Source organism: Sporisorium graminicola, chromosome SGRAM_12, assembly GCF_005498985.1.
Source record: "Sporisorium graminicola strain CBS 10092 chromosome SGRAM_12, whole genome shotgun sequence".
NCBI classification, from domain to species: domain Eukaryota; kingdom Fungi; phylum Basidiomycota; class Ustilaginomycetes; order Ustilaginales; family Ustilaginaceae; genus Sporisorium; species Sporisorium graminicola.
Genome location: NC_043722.1, coordinates 187150 through 204192, shown reverse-complemented (window position 1 = coordinate 204192; position 17043 = coordinate 187150). Strand labels below are relative to the sequence as shown.

Sequence of the window (17043 nt, the reverse complement as noted above, 5' to 3'; positions counted from 1 at the left end):
CGTCAAGATTTTGTTTAGTTGTGCAGACAGCGTTTGGTCTTCAGATTCTCGTTGGAAGATCATCTCACATTCTCACTGTTCCCAACAAAGGAGGTCCTGGAAGCTGCTTACAACGTGGACCTGGCACACTTGTTTGATCTCTGAACTTGTTTCTGATTCTCTGCGCGCTTAGAGCGCCTTGATGTCATGGATGATGACCGCCTCGGTGCTGCTGCCCATCCAGCCGCGATCGCCGCTCGCCGAGACCAAGAACCTGCAACTCGTGTCGACGACGACGCTTGACAGACTGGCGCCATGGTGGCCGGCGACGATCTTGAACGGCACCTTCAACTCGCCTCCCATGCCCGTTGCGGGCGTCGCGGTGTCAAACTGGGTGTCCCACAGCCGGATATTGTCGTAGCTGCCAACAACGATATGGCGTCCGTTCGGCATGGCGGTGAGCGCATACACGGGCCCGCTCCCGGACGGCAGGCGCAGCGATCTGACGTACTTAGCCGTGGGCATGCGCAGATCCCACTCGTCCACCCCCTCATTCCGTCGCCCCACGAACACCTTGTCGCCCGACGCGTCGAAGATCGCACTCTGGCACCACGGCGGCACCTTGGCCGGCAGCGCGAGCGAGTGCACGCCCTTCGCGGGCGCCGACGTGTACGAGGGACAGCGTAGGTCCCACAGAATCGCCTGGCCCGAGAGCGACGTTGAGAGCATCACATCCGGGCTGAACGTGGTGAGAGGCGCGTCGAAGGACGAGGCGATACTGAAGCCGCCAAAGGCTGGTTTGGGGAGCGCCTTTTTCGGCGGACTGCTCGGGGCGGTCGAAGGCTTGGCGGGGGAGGTCGGTGGTTTGACGTCTTTAGCGCTGGAAGTGGCGGCAGCGAGGTCGGTGGTGGTGGTGTTGCTGGCAGAGGAGGATGGAAGCAGTGGCGCAGAGCTGAGGGCGGGGGATGCCGTCCCCTGCGCGAGAAGGAGGCTCTGTGAAGAAGGATTCTTGACCATCGACCGCCCCGCCAGCGGCATGTCCTCGTCACTCGATCCATCGTCCTCCCCATCTCCCTCTTCATCTGCATCCGCATCGCCATCGCCATCTGCATCCGCGTCCATCTCCGCATCCCCTTCGGCGTCCGCATCTGCATCTGCATCCTCGTCGCCATCGCCAAATAGCGAATCATCGCCATCGCTCTCTCCACCACCTCCTCCACCCGTAGCCGCACCGTTGCCGTTCGGCTCGCTCTTGACCTCCTTGACAGCGGCAGCCGAAGAGGAGGACGCGGGGGGAGTATCGCCACCAAACAGGTCGTCGTCATCCGCACCATCGTCTAGGTCTGCTCCAGCGACCATCAGCCCTCCAGCGGTGGTACCGCTCGCCGAGGGAATGATACTGTCCGGCCGCGTACCGTCCGCCCTTGTGGCGCCGCCGTCGAGCGCCATGCCGAGGCTGGCGTTGAGTTCGGCTTCAAAGGCGAGTTCTTCTTCGGTGGGGTCGTCGCCGGTGACGGCGTTGGTGCTGGGAGGTGCGGGTGCGGTTTCAGCGGCCGGGTCGGCAGGGGTGGTGGCTGCATCTGTGGCGTTTGCTGATGTAGAGGCAGCGGGGGCGCTTTTGTCTGTGCTGGCGACGTGGGTGGCTTGAGTACTGGAAGCGGCGGGGTCGGACGTAGCTGCGTCGCTGCTTTGTGTCGCGTCTGCGGGCTTGTTGTCTGACTGTGCTTCGGCGTCGTTTTGCTGAGTCGAGGTATGCGCGGTGTCGCCGGCTTGAGCCGCGTCTGCTGACTCCGAGGCGGGACCGCTTGCTGCTGATGAAGATGTTGGTGCGTCGGTCTCCACCTTCTGGTCCGGCTCCGGTTTCGCCGCAGACTGCGATGGTGTAGCATTGGCACCATTGCCATTGACATGCTGTTCCCCCTCATCGTTGTCGTGTTTCTTTCCGCTGCGCTCTACCTCGTCGCGCATCCCCTCATTCCTCGCCTGATCCTCTTCGTCCTCATTTACCTCCACCCCGTTACCCTTGACTGCTGAAGGATGTATCGCCACGTTGACCCCGTCCCGCTGACCGTACGACTGCGACTGCGCCACCGGCCTAAACGCCAAACTCGAGATCTGCCCCGCATGGCCAGGGAACGACTTAACCACGCTCCCCGTGTTCAAGTCCCACTGATGCACCCCGCGGTCCCATCCACCAGAGATCATGCTCGTCTCGTCCTGCGTCAGCGCCAACGCCGACACCGCGCCCTTGTGCTTTCTGAACACATGCCGCGTCACGCCGGGCTCGTGCCGCACACCATAAAGATGGATGTTCCCGGACTCGGAGCCGCTGAGCCCCCAGAGAGCGTCCTGCTGGATGGCGAGGCTATGTACGGCACCGATGAGCCGGTCCTTGTCTGGACCCATGGGAGGGTTGAGTGTCGATGAAGACGAAGAGGAAGCGACGCCGTTGGTAGGGAAATGCTCCTCGTGTGGCCAGAAGCCTGTGAGTGTTCCGCCGCGGGTGATGCCTTCGACAAAACCATGACGCACATTTTGGGTGAGCATGGTCTTGCCGTTCATGGTGGCGTAGACGTCGTATTTGCGGACGTAGCCGTCCGAGCCGCCGGTCAGCAAGGTCTGGCCGTCGAGCGAGAGGGCTAGTGCGTGGATCTGGCTGGAGTGCGGCGCGGCTGCCATGGGCTCAATATGGTAGCCTAAAGTGGTGGAGATGCAGGCGGGTGGTGGACGGAAGAGGGCGCGACGCTCTTGGACTTTGCGGAGGTATGTTGCCTCGGAGAGTGCGGAGTCTTGGGCGGATGGACGGTTGCCATGGCGGCCGGAAGCAGCGACCGAGGCATCATCGTCGTCTTCAGCATCGTCCTGGTCGTCATCATCATCGGCATCGGCGTCACCATCGTCATCGTCCATATCGTCGTCCCCGTCGTCATTGTCGTCTACATCGTCATCGTCAAAGTCGGGTTCGTCGATGGGATCGTGTTCGTGCTCCTGGTCGTGCTCCTGCTCCTCGTCCAGTTCCATGTCGTCGTCCATGATGCGTGCTGGTGTGAGGCCGAGGTCGCTATGGAAAGGGGTATCTACCACGACCGCTGCATGGGTGTGCGTGTGCGTGAAGGGGTATGATCTGATGCTAGGGAGCTCCCGCTGGTTGGATGTGGGGAAGGAAAGGTCGGTCGGTGACTTTCTGAGAAGCTTTCCAAAAACGCGTCTTTGCTTGTCAACCGCGGAAAGCAGCAGCGAGTCCACTTTATCGGGTACAACTATCCGCGACGGATCGGGAGTGTTAGATTCGAGTCAAGGCTACGCATGGTCCAATTCGAGTTGATGTTGAGATTTCGAGAAACTCGTCACGCACACACTCAATCCGAAAGGGGCTCTCTCTGTCGCTATCACCTGTCCATCTTTTCCATCATCATCAACATCCATCTTTCCTCTGGCAGCTCGGTACTGTCCACATCTCCTCTGCCATCATGTCCTCCGGTAAAGGCCAACGAGAGGCCGTGTTCCCCACGCGTCAGGTCCTCGGCACCACCAAGACCCGTCTCAAGGGAGCACAGACGGGCCACTCTTTGCTCAAGAAGAAAGCCGACGCACTCACGAAACGATTCCGCACCATCACGCACAAGATCGACGAAGCCAAGCGCAAGATGGGCAAAGTGATGCAGCAGGCCTCGTTCAGCCTCGCCGAGGTGCAGTATGCTACGGGCGACATCGGCTACGTTGTGCAAGAGTCGGTCAAGTCGGCCAGCTTCAGGGTGCGCGCCAAGCAGGAAAACGTGTCGGGTGTCATCCTGCCTGCCTTCGAGGCGGATATCAAGGACAAGTCTAGTGGATCGCAGGGGGGTAGCGAGTTTGCCCTGACGGGTCTCAGCAGGGGTGGACAGCAGGTCAACAAGGCGCGCGAGGTGTATACGCAGGCTTTGAAGGTGCTGGTCGAGTTGGCCAGTCTGCAGACGGCCTTTGTGATTCTCGACGAAGTCATCCGCATGACGAACCGCAGAGTCAATGCCATCGAGCACGTCATCATCCCCAGGTTGGAGAACACGATCAGCTATATCGTTTCTGAACTCGACGAGGCGGATCGTGAAGAGTTCTTCAGGTTGAAAAAGGTGCAGGCCAAGAAGAAGGAGAAGGCTCAAGCTAGCGATAGGCAGCGTCTCAAGGCTCAGCAGGATAAAGAGGAGGAGGGCCAAGACGAAGAAGGTGACAGCAATGGTGACGAGGAGGAGCCAAGCGAAACCAGGGACGCTGCCGTCGAATCGACTGCATCGAGCAAGAAGAAGAACAAGAAGAAGAAGAACAAAGCGGCCGCTCCAGCGACGACGACGGCCGACGACCAGGAGGGCAGTAAAGATCTGCTGTCCGGTGGCAAGGACGAAGATGTCATCTTCTGATTGCCCTCTGGCCTTTCGTTGTCTATTTCACCTCTTCCTTTGGGTCCCGCGCACTCCTGTTGATAACCTTCTCGCAATCTTTGTTTCGTCTCGTTCACACACCGCAATGATACTCTTTTTCGATATTCTATTGCTGCTGCGCCGGCTTGCGCTGATCTGGACATTCAAGACCAACATGCGCTGATGATGAGCGACAGTGCAGCCCCAACAACCACGCCGAGGGTGGAAGCGAAGACCAGACGCTCTTCGTCGCGTTTGCGATGTGCTTCCATCACAACCGCAGCCGAAGGTGCGTCGATGGGCTGGATCGCTGCTGCCGCTTTGTGCTCTTCTGCTTGCGGCACCAACGGTGTGAGATGCTCTGTCGGTGCGTCGGTATGTGCTGTTGGCGTTGATGATGGGGTTAAGACGCTGCTGAGCGAGTGTTGGAACTGATCAACGCTAGCCAGGATGAGCTGTCTCGACTCCTGCTCGGCTGCTACCAATCGTGATTCGAATGTTTCGGCCAACTTTTTGCGCTTGTACGGCTCGACCAGCAGGATAGCTAGAATGAACAGGAACGCTGTTTCAAAATAAAATACTTGTCAGCTTATCCCTATTCCGAGCCGGTTGCTGGGACAGTACTATGGACCTACCATTCAAGCCGGCAACGACCAAGCTGCCATACGTGCTCATCCCCCTCATGCGATCCGACCAGATCTGCTCCTCGTGGTACCGCACCATGACGGCCTTCATCAGCTCATCGAAGCAAGCCTGCACTTCGGCCTCGCTCCTCTCGAGCACTTTTTCCGCCTCCACTTCCTGCTTGCTCAATGCATGTTCTTTGCGCAGCAGCTCCGTATACTGCGACAGATCGCGCTCGTCCCACGAACTCTTGCGCGACAGCAAGTCGTTGGTCTCGCGCTGACTCGCGCTCCGACTCTGCACTGCCGACAGATAGGTCTTCTTGGCGGTAGTTGCGAGGGTTCGTGCGGCTTCGAGCGCGGTCTCGAGGGAGCTGATGCGCGCCTTGAGGTCTTCGATCGCGGAGTAGCCCGTGTGCGTGTTGTATTGCGTCGAGAGGTGCGAGATCTTGGTGCGGAGGGTGGTGAGCAGGGTGGATGTGTGCGTGGTGATGGAGGATAGTGTAGCGGAGAGCGAAGTGGAGGAGGTGAGACCATCGAAGGAGGGAAGAGAGGTTGCGGCGGTGCGAAGACGCTCGAGAATAGCTGATTGAGTGTCAGCGGCGATGTTGCTGCTCTTGGTGTTCGTGTCCCTTGAAGAGGCTGAAGTGGCGGTTCCTGATGACGACGAGGGTTCTGGGGGCTTGACTTGGTCTATCGCATTGTGCGTGGACGATGTACTCCTATTTGATGCATTGTCTAGTGGTGAAGGCTCCGGACCGTTGTACCTGTCCTCTTGCTTGCCGGTGCTCGGTTGAACCTTATCCTTCGAGTCGTCCGCGTATCGAGATATGGAGGCAGATGTGAAGGCACGACGCTTTAGAACTGTGAAGCCCTCGCTCCTATCACCGCACACCAACGGTTGCCTCAGGATTGCGCTTGATCCGGGCAGCCTGCTTACTTGCCGGTGGAAGTCGCGAGTTCCCATCGAGAGGCCAGAGACAGCAACGCTTCTGCTTCTTGGGCCAGATCTTGCTATAGATGTCGATGCCGCCCGGGCAATCGGTGCGAGTATTCTTTCTGCGAGATTTCGCTGCATCGCCGTGCTTTATCGCCGCACCAGCTACAGTCGAGCAGCAGTCGGCAATTGTCTTGTATGTCGAAAGGGACTTGGCCAAGTAGCACAGTGTTGGTTGCACACAGTGTTGGACGGACGTGTTGGACAACCTACGAGTTGCTAAATTTAAGGCTCACCGATCTTTGCCGAATCGGGTCATTTACGCGTCACACCCGCCAACTTTGGACGCGCGCCACTCTCAAACCAACACTTTCCTCAAAAACTCAGCCCAATCCTCCCGCTCTATCCTTGCCGCTTACCACCATCACCACCCTCTCTCACACGCAACAATGGACAAACCAACGCCACTCATCAACTCTTCCATGCTCAGTCAGTACTCGGGTCAGACGGTACGAATCGTCGGCAAAGTGCAAAAGATCACGGGCAACACGCTGCTCATCACCAGCTCGGATCAGGGCAACGTCGAGATCGTGCTTAACCCGGACTCGGATATCAGCGGGAGCAGCTTCGTCGAGGTCACGGGCAAAGTCAGCGAGGGTGGCTCGAGCCTGGATGGGAATCAGATCCGAGAGTTTACTACGGTCGATTGCGGTGATGGTGTCGGTAAGTTGAGGATCCGCAGCATGAGGGAGTGTGAGACCTGTGTAGCTGACCGCCACCCTTTCTTTTATATTGACTTTGCTGGTGGTGTGGTACGGAATGGGTTAGATCTGACACTGGTTGAGAACGTCGTTCAGATCTCGGCTGCTTTCCCCGCCCTGTTCTCCGACTCGGCTTGATCGGCGAGCACGTATCCCTCATCAACGATTCTGATTCCGGCATGACCTCCGCATTGTACCAAAACTTTTTCCTGTCTCCTTGCCTCTCGCGACGCAACGAAATGCTACCTGCATCTTTACCTCTTTGACCCCCCCCCCCTTTTCGCTCGTTTCACAACCGCATGCTCGCCTGCTCCACGCCAAGCTTTTTCCGTCCGCACCTCCCACCATCACACGGCACCTCTTACACCAACAAGCATCATTGATTGAGCAGATCAGCATCCCGAATCACAAAGCAAAGTCCATGCCGTGCAGGAACGACGAGAATCTACGCACGATACACGCTGCCCAAGCGGGAATCCCAACCGACCTCGTCACCTGGCACCTCTTCGGCCTGGTTCTTGCGCAATTTTACGTACGCTAACCCGCGCTCAAGCGACAACCACGGCTCAGTACCCTTGACGTACCTCGCACCCAGCCATGCAAATACCTTTTTCTCCGCTACTGCCGCCACGAATCCCAACCACAGTGCCACTGTCACCTTCCAGCCTCCTTCATCCCCTCCGCGAACCGTGTCGGCATCGATTCCGTAGTCCCGCAGGAGCTGTTCTGCCTGCGCGCGGTCGTGGGATGCGGATGTGAGGAGGAAGTTCACATGTCGTCTCCTGATACCGGTGCACGGGGTGAGAGGATTGGCGAAGAAGGCGTTGAAATCGTCGAGCGAGGTGACGCCCCATCGTCGCGATACGATGCTTCCTAGCAAGAAGGCTAGTCGGGGCGGGGTGTACGTCATCAGGTCCACGTATATTCCGTACGATCGTGTGTATAGCACCAACTGCCTCCCGCCCTTCTCCCCTTCTGCGCTTGATATGTGCAGCCCAGAATCCGCCGGATCCGTCGACACAATCTGCACCGTCCACCGTTCACCCGCCGCCTGCAGCTCATTCGCCCTTCGCTGCACCACCTCTTTGACATACTCTTTCGCTACCAATTCCGCCCATCCTGGCTCCGGGTACATCACCCCACCATCACCATCACCGCTCGCAGCCGCAGCTTTGCGATGCAGTTGAATGCGGTTAAGCGCCGGCGGGAGTCCCACGCCGTCGAAGCGGTCCGCGGACTGCGTTTCCGACGACTGAACCATGTCCGGCCGACCAAACGCATCGAGCCTCTTGGCGAAGTGCAGCTTGCCTGCTTGGTACAGGATGCGGACGAAGGTCAGGAACAAGTCGACGGGTTGACGCATGAGCGCAGCGTACAGTGTAGCTGCTGAGAGCGGCCGCACGCGCCTGCCCGTGTGAGCATGAGTGGTCGCTTTTGCGGGTGGTGATGGCGAAACAGAGTCGAGCGTCGCCATAAGCTTCTTTACCAACTTTGGGCCCCCTTGCGGCTCAGCGTCGGGCGATTCTACGAGCAGAAGCAGCCGGACACCCAGCACAAACGCGTTGGGCTGCGGACCGAACGGCTCTTTGAGGAACAGCCGGTAGAATCCGCCTCGATCGTTGAACGGCGAAACGTGAAATGCGCGCGGGAAGGTCCATTGATGGTCGTAGCCACCCCTTGTGTTCGACCCTTGTGCGTCTGAGGTGGTGTCTTCGTTTTTGCCTGCCTCGAGGATGTAGATGTGACGCTCGCTGAACGTGTTGTGCACTTCCAGAACCACAAGCCAGAACGATCCTCTCTCCTCCTCCTGCTTGGGCCCTTTGGCAGCGGTGCTGGCGATGAAGCCGTGAGGGCGGTAGCAGAAGTGCACGGTAAGCGGGTTGATTCCGGTGATGCCCGCGATCGACGGCATGGTCACCGTCCATACGTGACCCAGTTCGTGCCTCCAGTCCTTTCCATCTCCGTCACTATCCTGGGGCCCGACCGTCAAGAACCCTCGTTCCCGCAGCTCATACGCCAGCTTCAACAGGATCGACCCTGAAATCCACTTCCCTTTCTCTTGCTGATCACCCGCCTCGAGCGGTATATGCGTCCTCAGATACCCATCCGGATGCAGGCCCGTCAGCGACCACGTCATCCGATCATTCCTCCCGCGCTTCTCCTCCAGCCTGAGCCTTTCGATGCGCTCCACCGCGCGCATTTTGGCCTTCCACGCGTCCCTCGCCTCCTCTGCCCCCGCCACCCCCGCACCAGCAGGAGTAACCCCGCGTCGTTCAGCCAGCGCGGCATGATCCACAAACTCAGGCTGGAACACGGCGCCCTTCCACGCGAACGCATGCCCAGTATCGAGTGCACGCCGCTCGAGCCGGTCCAGCCGCAGCGCGAGGTACAGCGTGTTGTAGCGGAAGGCGTGGGTGGAGGTGGTGGGTAGGAAGCGCGCGTGTCGAGTTTCAGCGGGTACGACGAAGGCGGAGGTGGAGGGCGTGGCGGCCGGAGTGAACAGGCGTTCGAGAAGCGATGGCAGGTAGGAGAGGAGGTAGAAGGCGAGGATGAGATAGAGTGGGATGGCGCGCGGCGAGATCAACAAGCCAAGCGAGGGAAAGGCTGGTGTGGTGGCGTGGTCAGGCAGCCAACTTGACACCGGTGAGGAGGCGTTGGCGGTCATGGCGCAGGGAATGAAGGGACGCCAGGCGATGTTGCATTAGATGTGCATGTCGTGTTGAGGTAGCGCTGTACGCAATGAGTATGGTCCTGCTGGAGGCCGGGAAGGACCCTTCGGACTCGGGCTCGCACTGATCAGTGGAGGTCCCTCGGTTTGCCAATCCCTCCACAAAGACGGCGCTTCTCAGGGTCCAACCGACCAAATCCTTCCCGCTCTCTCTCCCTCCTTTCCACCATTTCTCACCCCATCCCATCACCCGGCGCACTGAACCTCATCCCTTTGTCGCTCGCAATGTCGGGACGAAAAGGCAACCTCGCATCGCGGTCGCTCGAATACCGTGCGCCCGATACGCCCAAATTCCTCAAAGCGTTGCAAGCACAAGTCTCGTCCTCTTCACGCTACGGCTCCGCGTCGCATCGCGATGAGCTGGATTCCCTCGTCGCCTCGTCCTCTTCTTCCGCCGGAAAAGGCAGACCACAGGACGGCGATGGGGATGGTATCGACAGCGACGACGAGATCCACGGCGCGCAGGTCGTCGTACTCAAGGAAGGCAAACACATTTCCCATGACGAAGCCGTGCGGCTCAAGCAACAGCAACAGCGCGACGAGCCCCCGGCCAAGGAACAGCCGGCGCAGAACATCGCCGATGCTACTGCTGTGGGTGTGACAAAGAAGCGGCGTCTTCCCGTTGACTTGTCCAACAACGACGATACGCACAAAACGATACGAACCACCTCGTCGTCCAGCGCAAAACCAAATCCTCTGGACGACGTGAAAAGGCTCATCCAGCAACAACGTAACCCCCCACCACCACCGTCACCGTCCCCATCCACAAAGGACAAGCCGAACAAGCAAAAGCCAAAGAAAGTGAAACCGGGCAAACCGGGCAAAGGTCTCAGCTTCAACTTCGACGAGTAGAACCATCAACCCCCAACACTTCCACAAACACCGAATGAACCGTGCAGGCAGTCCATGCCCAATAACAAGATGTATTATCTATATCTATCCGATCTCCTCTAGAGTCCATACTCGTCACTCAGCTTCTCCAACTTGTTGTACATCAAAAAGATGATCGCGCTGCTCGGCGCGCTTCGCAAACAGGTGACGCCACATCCGGCATACAGCCCCCTCAGCCCGCGCGTCTTGTAGATCTTCTTGAACGTGTCGTAGAACCCGGTGCCCTTCCACTTCTCGCCTGCTTTTGCTGTCGACGACGACGAGACGGCGCGCATCTCCTGTTCGGTCTGCATGGTTGACTTGACCGAGTCGGCGGGGAAGAGTACGACGTTGTAGCTGACACCCGCCAGAGCTCCAGCACCGACGAGTTCAAGCGAGCTGAGGTCTTTCTTGGTCACATCATCGCGCCTCCACTGCAGCTTCTTGCGTGCGATCAGGTAGCGCGAGCAGCTTTCGAACGCAAGGAACCAGGCGATACCACCGCCGGTTTCACGAAGCAGCGTGCCCGTCTGGCCGAGCCACAACCCGCGAATACCGTCTGTGGCAATCGTACGCCGGAGCAGCGCCAGTGGTCCGTCGAGTGTCTTGAGCGTCTGCTGGTTGGACGTTGCAGATCGCACAGCACTCGTGTACAGCGATCGTGTCTGCTGCAGTTGCGCTTGCCCAACAGAACCCGCAGTGACCGGGGCATGCTGCTCACGCGTGATCATCTGCACCTGCATCTTGCACTTGATCAGCTCGATCGGCGTCAGCACCAAGCTCGTCACCGACCCTGCGCCCGCCGCCGCGATCGCAAGCTGCGGGATCGACAGCGGCGACTCGGCATCCGCTTTGGCCGCGGAGCTGCTCCTGGCCTCTCCATTGAACCACCGGATCGCCGACTGGATCTGATTGTACGTGAAGAACAAGCAGGCGTTTTCGAGCGTCGCGCCAAACACGGGCATGCTCAGACCACGGTAGAGCCCGCGAATGCCCTCTTGCAGGTAGGTCTGCTTGAAGCAGTCGAATGCACCGGCGTAGCGAGCGGGACGGTCTGCCGACTGCGTCTGCAGCCGTACCTTGACAAGGTCAAACGGATGCTCGAACACTTTGCTCACCATGCCTGCGATGGAGCCAAATGCAATGTCCTTGGATGCCTGGCTGAGACGACCCGACGACGACGAGTTCGTCGCCGCAACGGCGAGCGCAGGTCCCTCCTCCTCGTTGGGAGAGTGGATCATATACTGGCGGGACACGTGCTGTTGCGGCTGCTGCTGTTGTTGCAGTTCAAACGCGTCCTCCGCGTCGAGGTAAGCGGCAAACACCGCGGCACCATCCGTTGTGCGGTTCCAGCTCTCCTCCATGTGCTGTCGTGGCGAATCGCCTTCATCCATAGGCACCGAGACCGAATGGCGGTGGTTGGAGGGCTGAAGCGAAACAGCTGCCATGGCGCTTTCCAGAGCGGGCGTCGAAGCCAGGAACGGGCTCGAGTCGCCGTAGCTTGCTTTCACGGGACTGCCTTCGCGAAGCGTCTCGATCTCGACGTTGTCGTCGTGATCGTGGGTCGACGAGAGCGTTGCGGCAGAAACACGAGCCGATTCGTTGGGACTGGTGCTGAACGAGCTGCCAGACGGTGTTCGAGCGGCGGACGCCGAAGACGTGGAGAAAGGTCGCTCGGGCGCTACACCTTCGGTAAGCGCTAGTGAGCTGTGACGCGTGCGCAGCAGAGGACTCGGGATGCTGTCAAAGGCGGAATGGGCCGCAGCCTCGATGGCGAGACCAAACGAAGGACGCTTGCGGTGCGAGAGCGACGATCCTGAAGCAGACAGGCGATGTCCCGCGTACGAAGGACGAGGTGCAGACGAGAAGCCGAGCGCAGTGGACGCAGGAAGCTTTAACGCGGCTGTGCGGTCTCTTCCCAGGTTCTCGAGCGACGGTGACTGGATCAGAGGAGCGCCGTTGGACTGGAAAGTGTCGCTGCTACTGCTACTGGCAACGGTAGGGGAAGCGGAGCCGTCGCCGGTGGTGGGACGTCGAAGCGGATGAGGCAAGTGTCCTTGCTGTTGGCGAAGAGCCGAGCTGGACAGCGATGAGGACGACAAGGACGTGGGTATGAGGCGATGCGATGCTGAGGAAGGTGCAAAAGCGGCCGAGGGACGGGCAGAGGCCGGTGCAGAACTGTACGAATGGTAGCTCTGATGCGAATGATGCGATTGATGAGAGTGATGCGAGCTGGAAGATGAAACGACCGGTGGTAGTGCTGCTGCTCCCGTCAGTGCGTGTGGAGCAAGGGCAAGCGCGTGTGGGCCCGAGGGTGGCCGAGGAGGAGCAGCGAACTGCCAAGAAGAACGGCCGTGCATGCTGTTGAAACTCGAATTTATCGCTCCGACTGACTCGCATCCCGGTTCCGAAATATTCGAGTCGAGCCGAACACGCGACGAGCTAACATCCGCTCCTGCAAAATCTGACGCACGCAATGTCAGATCGCCAGTCGCAGCCGTAGCAGCATCTGGCTCGCTATTGCTACCGTCAAAGTCGTTCGAGAAGGCCGACGAAGACACCGACAAGGGTCGCGAGATTGTAGCAGCAGACACGCGCTTGTGGTGAGGATGGTGCGAATGGGAGCTGCTGCTGCCAAGAGCAGGCGAGCCTAGGAAGCTCGACCATGTCCTGTTGCCGACAAGGCTGCTGAGTGAGCGACGGCTGTTGTGGCCGCGTTTGCTGGCCGGTACGCCAGAAGGCGGAGGCATGAGTACCGATGCTGCGTTGCAGGATGCCTCTGACGTTGGACCACCGTGGCTGCCGATGGGGGCGACATGCGAGCCCAGAGACAGAACGCTGCGATGAGAAGGCTTGTGGTAGCCGCTCGCCGTGTCAAGCGACGGGCTCGAATCAGGGCTGGGTTGCATCTTGGAAGACGTACGCGATTCGCGCGAGTACGGCCTGTACGATTGAGGCTGGAACGAAAAAGGCGGCCGCAGCGTCACGGATGGATCTGTGGCTGCTGTGCTAGCAGAAACAAACGATGAACCGGACGAAGCCATCCCCCCGCCCATGTAGCTGCTGCTGTCGATGCCGTTGGTTGCTCCAACGCTGCTAGACGGCGTGAGGAGCTCAATGGAACCGGCATCCTGCAAGGCGGCTTGCTCGCTTCGTGGTGACCTTGACAGCGATTGTGACACGGCAAGGTCCGTTACACTCGTCGCTCGAAGCCCGTGAGTAGTGTCGGGGGGTACGCGGTGCGTGTGGAGATCAGCGATGTCCGGCAGGCCAGAGGCTGGGGCGACCTTGTTGTATCGAGATCGATGCTCGGCGAGCTCCCGTTGCGTCTGCAAGATGACCGGCCCTGAATTGCCTGTCAATCTGCGAACCTCATTGTGCGAAATGTGTTCAATAACGCTTGAACGAGGCACCGCCTTGCCGCTGAAATCCCTACGTGATCGCGGAAGGAGCACTTCGCGGAGCGGTCGAGCGATGTCGATGCTCATTGCGCGCGAGTAGGGTGATGCTGGCACGGCATGCTGCGATGGTTCTGCTCGTGGACTTCTGGGCGTAGTACTCGCATTCCGCAAGAGGTCCAAAGACGGAGACATGCGCGACAGACGTGGTGAAGTGTGGGCGACAGCATTGTTGTTGCCTGTCGGGTGAGCGGCGAGGTCGTGCGATCCTTGAACGGTTGTCTGCGAGCCCAAGGCGTCTGGCGCCAATCCTAAAAGATTAAGTCCGGAGCCACTAAACGCAGGCTCGCCGGAGATGGCCGCCTGCTCGGGCGAGCCGTCAGCCGAAGCCGTGTGAGACGCAGGAAGGACAGCAGTCTTGTCCTCTTTATCTCTCTTGCTGATCAACTTGCGGAGTCCCGAGACCAAGCTGCTCTTGTTCTTGGTGTGCTTGCGAACATGAGCGCCGGCATTAGCGCTATTTGGGACTGGCTCGATGGCGCTTGGTGAAAAGGCGACGGCTGGTGGTGTCGGTGCGACAGCGGCGCTCCTCTTTCTTCTGGGGCTGCCGGGGACGCCTCGCATGCTAGCAGTTGCCTCTCGCTTTGCACGGGCCGTGGCAGCATCGTCGTCGGAATGCACGGGAAGCTCGGTTGCGAGAGTGTGGCTGAATGACGAAGCGAGCTGAGGCGAATCGAGCACGCCTGCGATGGATGGAGGACGACCGAAGGGAGAGGAAGTGGCGTCCTCCGTTGCTGCGTGTCTTGCGGCGGAGAAAGCAGTCGGCAGTTGACCATGTAGAAGCACTTCTGGGCTGGCAGGTCGAGAGTAGGAGAAAGAACTTCCAAGAGCCAGTGGGCTGCCCATGAGGCTTCGACTTGGGCGACGATCGATGGCTGAACTGGAGGATGCAAGTGGCGAACTCACGACCGAATTGGAGGAATTAATCCGTACGCGGCCGTCGAGAGCAGCGCTGCGATCGTCGAGCGAGCCAAAAACGTAGCCGGAAGCGGTGAAAGACGAGGAGCTGTGCAGGGACGGGGAACGCGGGTACTGATCCGAGTTGGCAGAACGAGCTGCCTCGCTTCCTGAGTGAACGCTCTGAGCAAGGACGGGGCTGGATGCAACGCTCGAGTGGGAACTGCTCCTGCCACCGGGAGACCGAAGCAGGTGAGGATTGGCGAAGGATGCGGACATCGAATAGGTCGAGGATGCGGTGGGAGGCAAGACAGGCGGACCCATGGATGCAGTCGATGAGGAAGAGGTGGAAGGACGCGAAAACGAGCCGGCATCGTCAACATGTTTTTGCTCGGGCAAATCGGGCAGTGCGGTTCTGGAGGACATCTTTCGCATCAAGTGAGGTGAGGATGTGGTGGTGGATGCCGAAATCGACATGGCCGAGCTGGTTTTGGAATCGTGGACGGAAGGCATGGAAGCGGGAAAGGCGAATGCAGTCGCTGGAGTGGAGGAAGAAGCGTATCGTGATGTTGGCTGGTGTGACTGGCGACGAGTCGAACTGACATGGGGATCTGTTTCGATGTGTGGACTGGAGCTGTTAACGCGGGACGAAGACAAGGAAGCGCGGCCGGCGTAAGCGTCTTGAAGTATGGCAGCTGGCGACTCGAAGCGATCTGGTGAGCTGAGGAGGAGGGGCGAATTGCGGGCCACTTCCTCGAGGAAAGCGGCGTCGTTCTTGTCCCACATGGCATCATCAACGCTGTCGACAGGGACCGAGAAGCTGTCGCGCGAGTGAATGCTGCTGAAGCGTTGGCGTATGCTGCCCCATCTTGGAGTTCTTGTAACGGAGGGAGAGCTAGGCGAGGAAGTGGAAGAGGTGGAAGCGAGGTGGACACCTGCATCGCCGAGACCGAAGCCAGCCGCGCCGGACAGGAAGGGCGAGGATTCGAACTCGGGTGTCTTCATATTGCCGCCGAAGCCAAGTGTGGTGAAAGAGAAGGCCAATGTCAAGGACGCGCTACGGGTGCATAGTGAATGCTCGAGGTGATGTGGGTATGCGTGATGCCAGTGATATATGCTTTGCGTTGGCGGGTGTATCAAGTAGCGTGCAGATGATGGTGCGAATGCAAGGCTATGCGATGCGGGCGATCGACGCTCCGATGCCGGCCTGTTGTTCGCTTGACAGTGGCTGGTGGCCGCAGTGGTGGTGGTGGTGGTGGTGAGGATGATGATGATGATTGACTAGATGATGGAGGAGGATCAGGCTGGGCTAGCTGAGCCGGTCAAACGGAAACATTAGGCGAATTCGAGGATGCAACTCGGAGTTGAAATTTGGGCGGATGCGCAGACAGACGTGTGCCGATGCATGCAAAGTAGTGGTCGAAACAAAGAGACCAACACGAAAATCCACTTGATTCTCAGACACACGCTTCAGGGCCGCGACCCACGCGCTGTATTGCAAATCCAGTCTGAATCAGGGCGGCGGCGGCAGCAGCAGCAGCAGCAGCAACGATTGAGGCGGGCCTTCCCGATTCGCTCGCTGCTCCCCTGACACTTCATTGATTTCAAAATGAATTTGCTGGGCATCTACTGTATCTACTCTTGGCCCCTGTTTGCCCACTCTCGGTCAGCTGAGCAAGTCGCCCCGCCCATGGGGAGCCAGACAAGTCGTTGCTGCCGCAGAGCAGCTTTCAAGTAATCTGCCCTTTGTTACGGTATACGCTACATTGGTACTGCAAACCAGTAGCAGCTTCGGTTCTGAGTTGGGGACCGCGCCCCACGACCAATGATGCTAACGATTAGCGTGCGTTTTTGGTCTTTTATGAGCAAGCAAAAGCGAAACAGGGCGAACGCATCTAGTCCCGTGTCTCTCCCGTTTAGGCTCTTCTTTTTTTGCAATTGTCCGAGCATCAACGCTTCCAAGTTTTACTGTGTGGCTGCAGTAAGATCAACGACACTCACCAACACCTCCACGTGAGCGCAGGTCCATTTGGTCGTCTGCACACTGCCTCGTCGTCATAACATACCCAACAGACCTCGTATACTTGGTTGTTCGCTCCATGTCGCTCCTCGGTCACCGTTTCTTAGCGTGACCGTACACAAGCCGCATAAAGACGGTCCCACGTCAAGAGCAGCAGTTGGAGCTCTTCTTGCACGTTGTCCCGTAAGAGCATCCGCCAGCTTTGCAAGGGCGCCAGATTTTCATTCACCGAACCAGCTTTACCCACGCCATGAGCAGCGGCTGATCCCTCTGCATGCGCATCACTAAGCCCAGACATTGGATGCTTGACACCATCCATCGCTCATTGCTGACTTTCCCTTTCTGGTGTTTGCAATTTTTCTGCAGTCACGTTGAG

General features: G+C 58.8%; 7 protein-coding genes across 7 annotated transcripts; 3 read left to right on the top strand and 4 right to left on the bottom strand.

Moving 5' to 3' along the window:
- Positions 1-168: 168 nt before the first annotated feature.
- EX895_001616 (uncharacterized protein) lies at positions 169-3012 on the bottom strand (the record flags this gene model as incomplete). Its single annotated transcript, XM_029882215.1, has 1 exon — positions 169-3012. The coding sequence occupies one exon, from the start codon at positions 3010-3012 to the stop codon at positions 169-171; it is 2844 nt and encodes a 947-aa protein (XP_029741070.1).
- Positions 3013-3449: 437 nt separating this feature from the next.
- EX895_001615 (uncharacterized protein) lies at positions 3450-4373 on the top strand (the record flags this gene model as incomplete). The annotated part of the gene is made up of 1 exon (XM_029882214.1): positions 3450-4373. The coding sequence occupies one exon, from the start codon at positions 3450-3452 to the stop codon at positions 4371-4373; it is 924 nt and encodes a 307-aa protein (XP_029741069.1).
- Positions 4374-4537: 164 nt separating this feature from the next.
- Positions 4538-5963, bottom strand: EX895_001614 (uncharacterized protein; the record flags this gene model as incomplete). The annotated part of the gene is made up of 2 exons (XM_029882213.1): positions 4538-4935; positions 5009-5963. The coding sequence occupies 2 exons, from the start codon at positions 5961-5963 to the stop codon at positions 4538-4540; spliced, it is 1353 nt and encodes a 450-aa protein (XP_029741068.1).
- A 419-nt stretch (positions 5964-6382) lies between these two features.
- On the top strand, positions 6383-6832 carry EX895_001613 (uncharacterized protein; the record flags this gene model as incomplete). Its single annotated transcript, XM_029882212.1, has 2 exons — positions 6383-6656; positions 6762-6832. 2 exons carry the CDS (start codon positions 6383-6385, stop codon positions 6830-6832), a joined length of 345 nt encoding a protein of 114 aa, XP_029741067.1.
- Positions 6833-7139: 307 nt separating this feature from the next.
- On the bottom strand, positions 7140-9359 carry EX895_001612 (uncharacterized protein; the record flags this gene model as incomplete). The annotated part of the gene is made up of 1 exon (XM_029882211.1): positions 7140-9359. One exon carries the CDS (start codon positions 9357-9359, stop codon positions 7140-7142), a length of 2220 nt encoding a protein of 739 aa, XP_029741066.1.
- Positions 9360-9647: 288 nt separating this feature from the next.
- Positions 9648-10274, top strand: EX895_001611 (uncharacterized protein; the record flags this gene model as incomplete). Its single annotated transcript, XM_029882210.1, has 1 exon — positions 9648-10274. One exon carries the CDS (start codon positions 9648-9650, stop codon positions 10272-10274), a length of 627 nt encoding a protein of 208 aa, XP_029741065.1.
- A 98-nt stretch (positions 10275-10372) lies between these two features.
- Positions 10373-15652, bottom strand: EX895_001610 (uncharacterized protein; the record flags this gene model as incomplete). The annotated part of the gene is made up of 1 exon (XM_029882209.1): positions 10373-15652. The coding sequence occupies one exon, from the start codon at positions 15650-15652 to the stop codon at positions 10373-10375; it is 5280 nt and encodes a 1759-aa protein (XP_029741064.1).
- Between the last annotated feature and the right edge of the window lie 1391 nt (positions 15653-17043).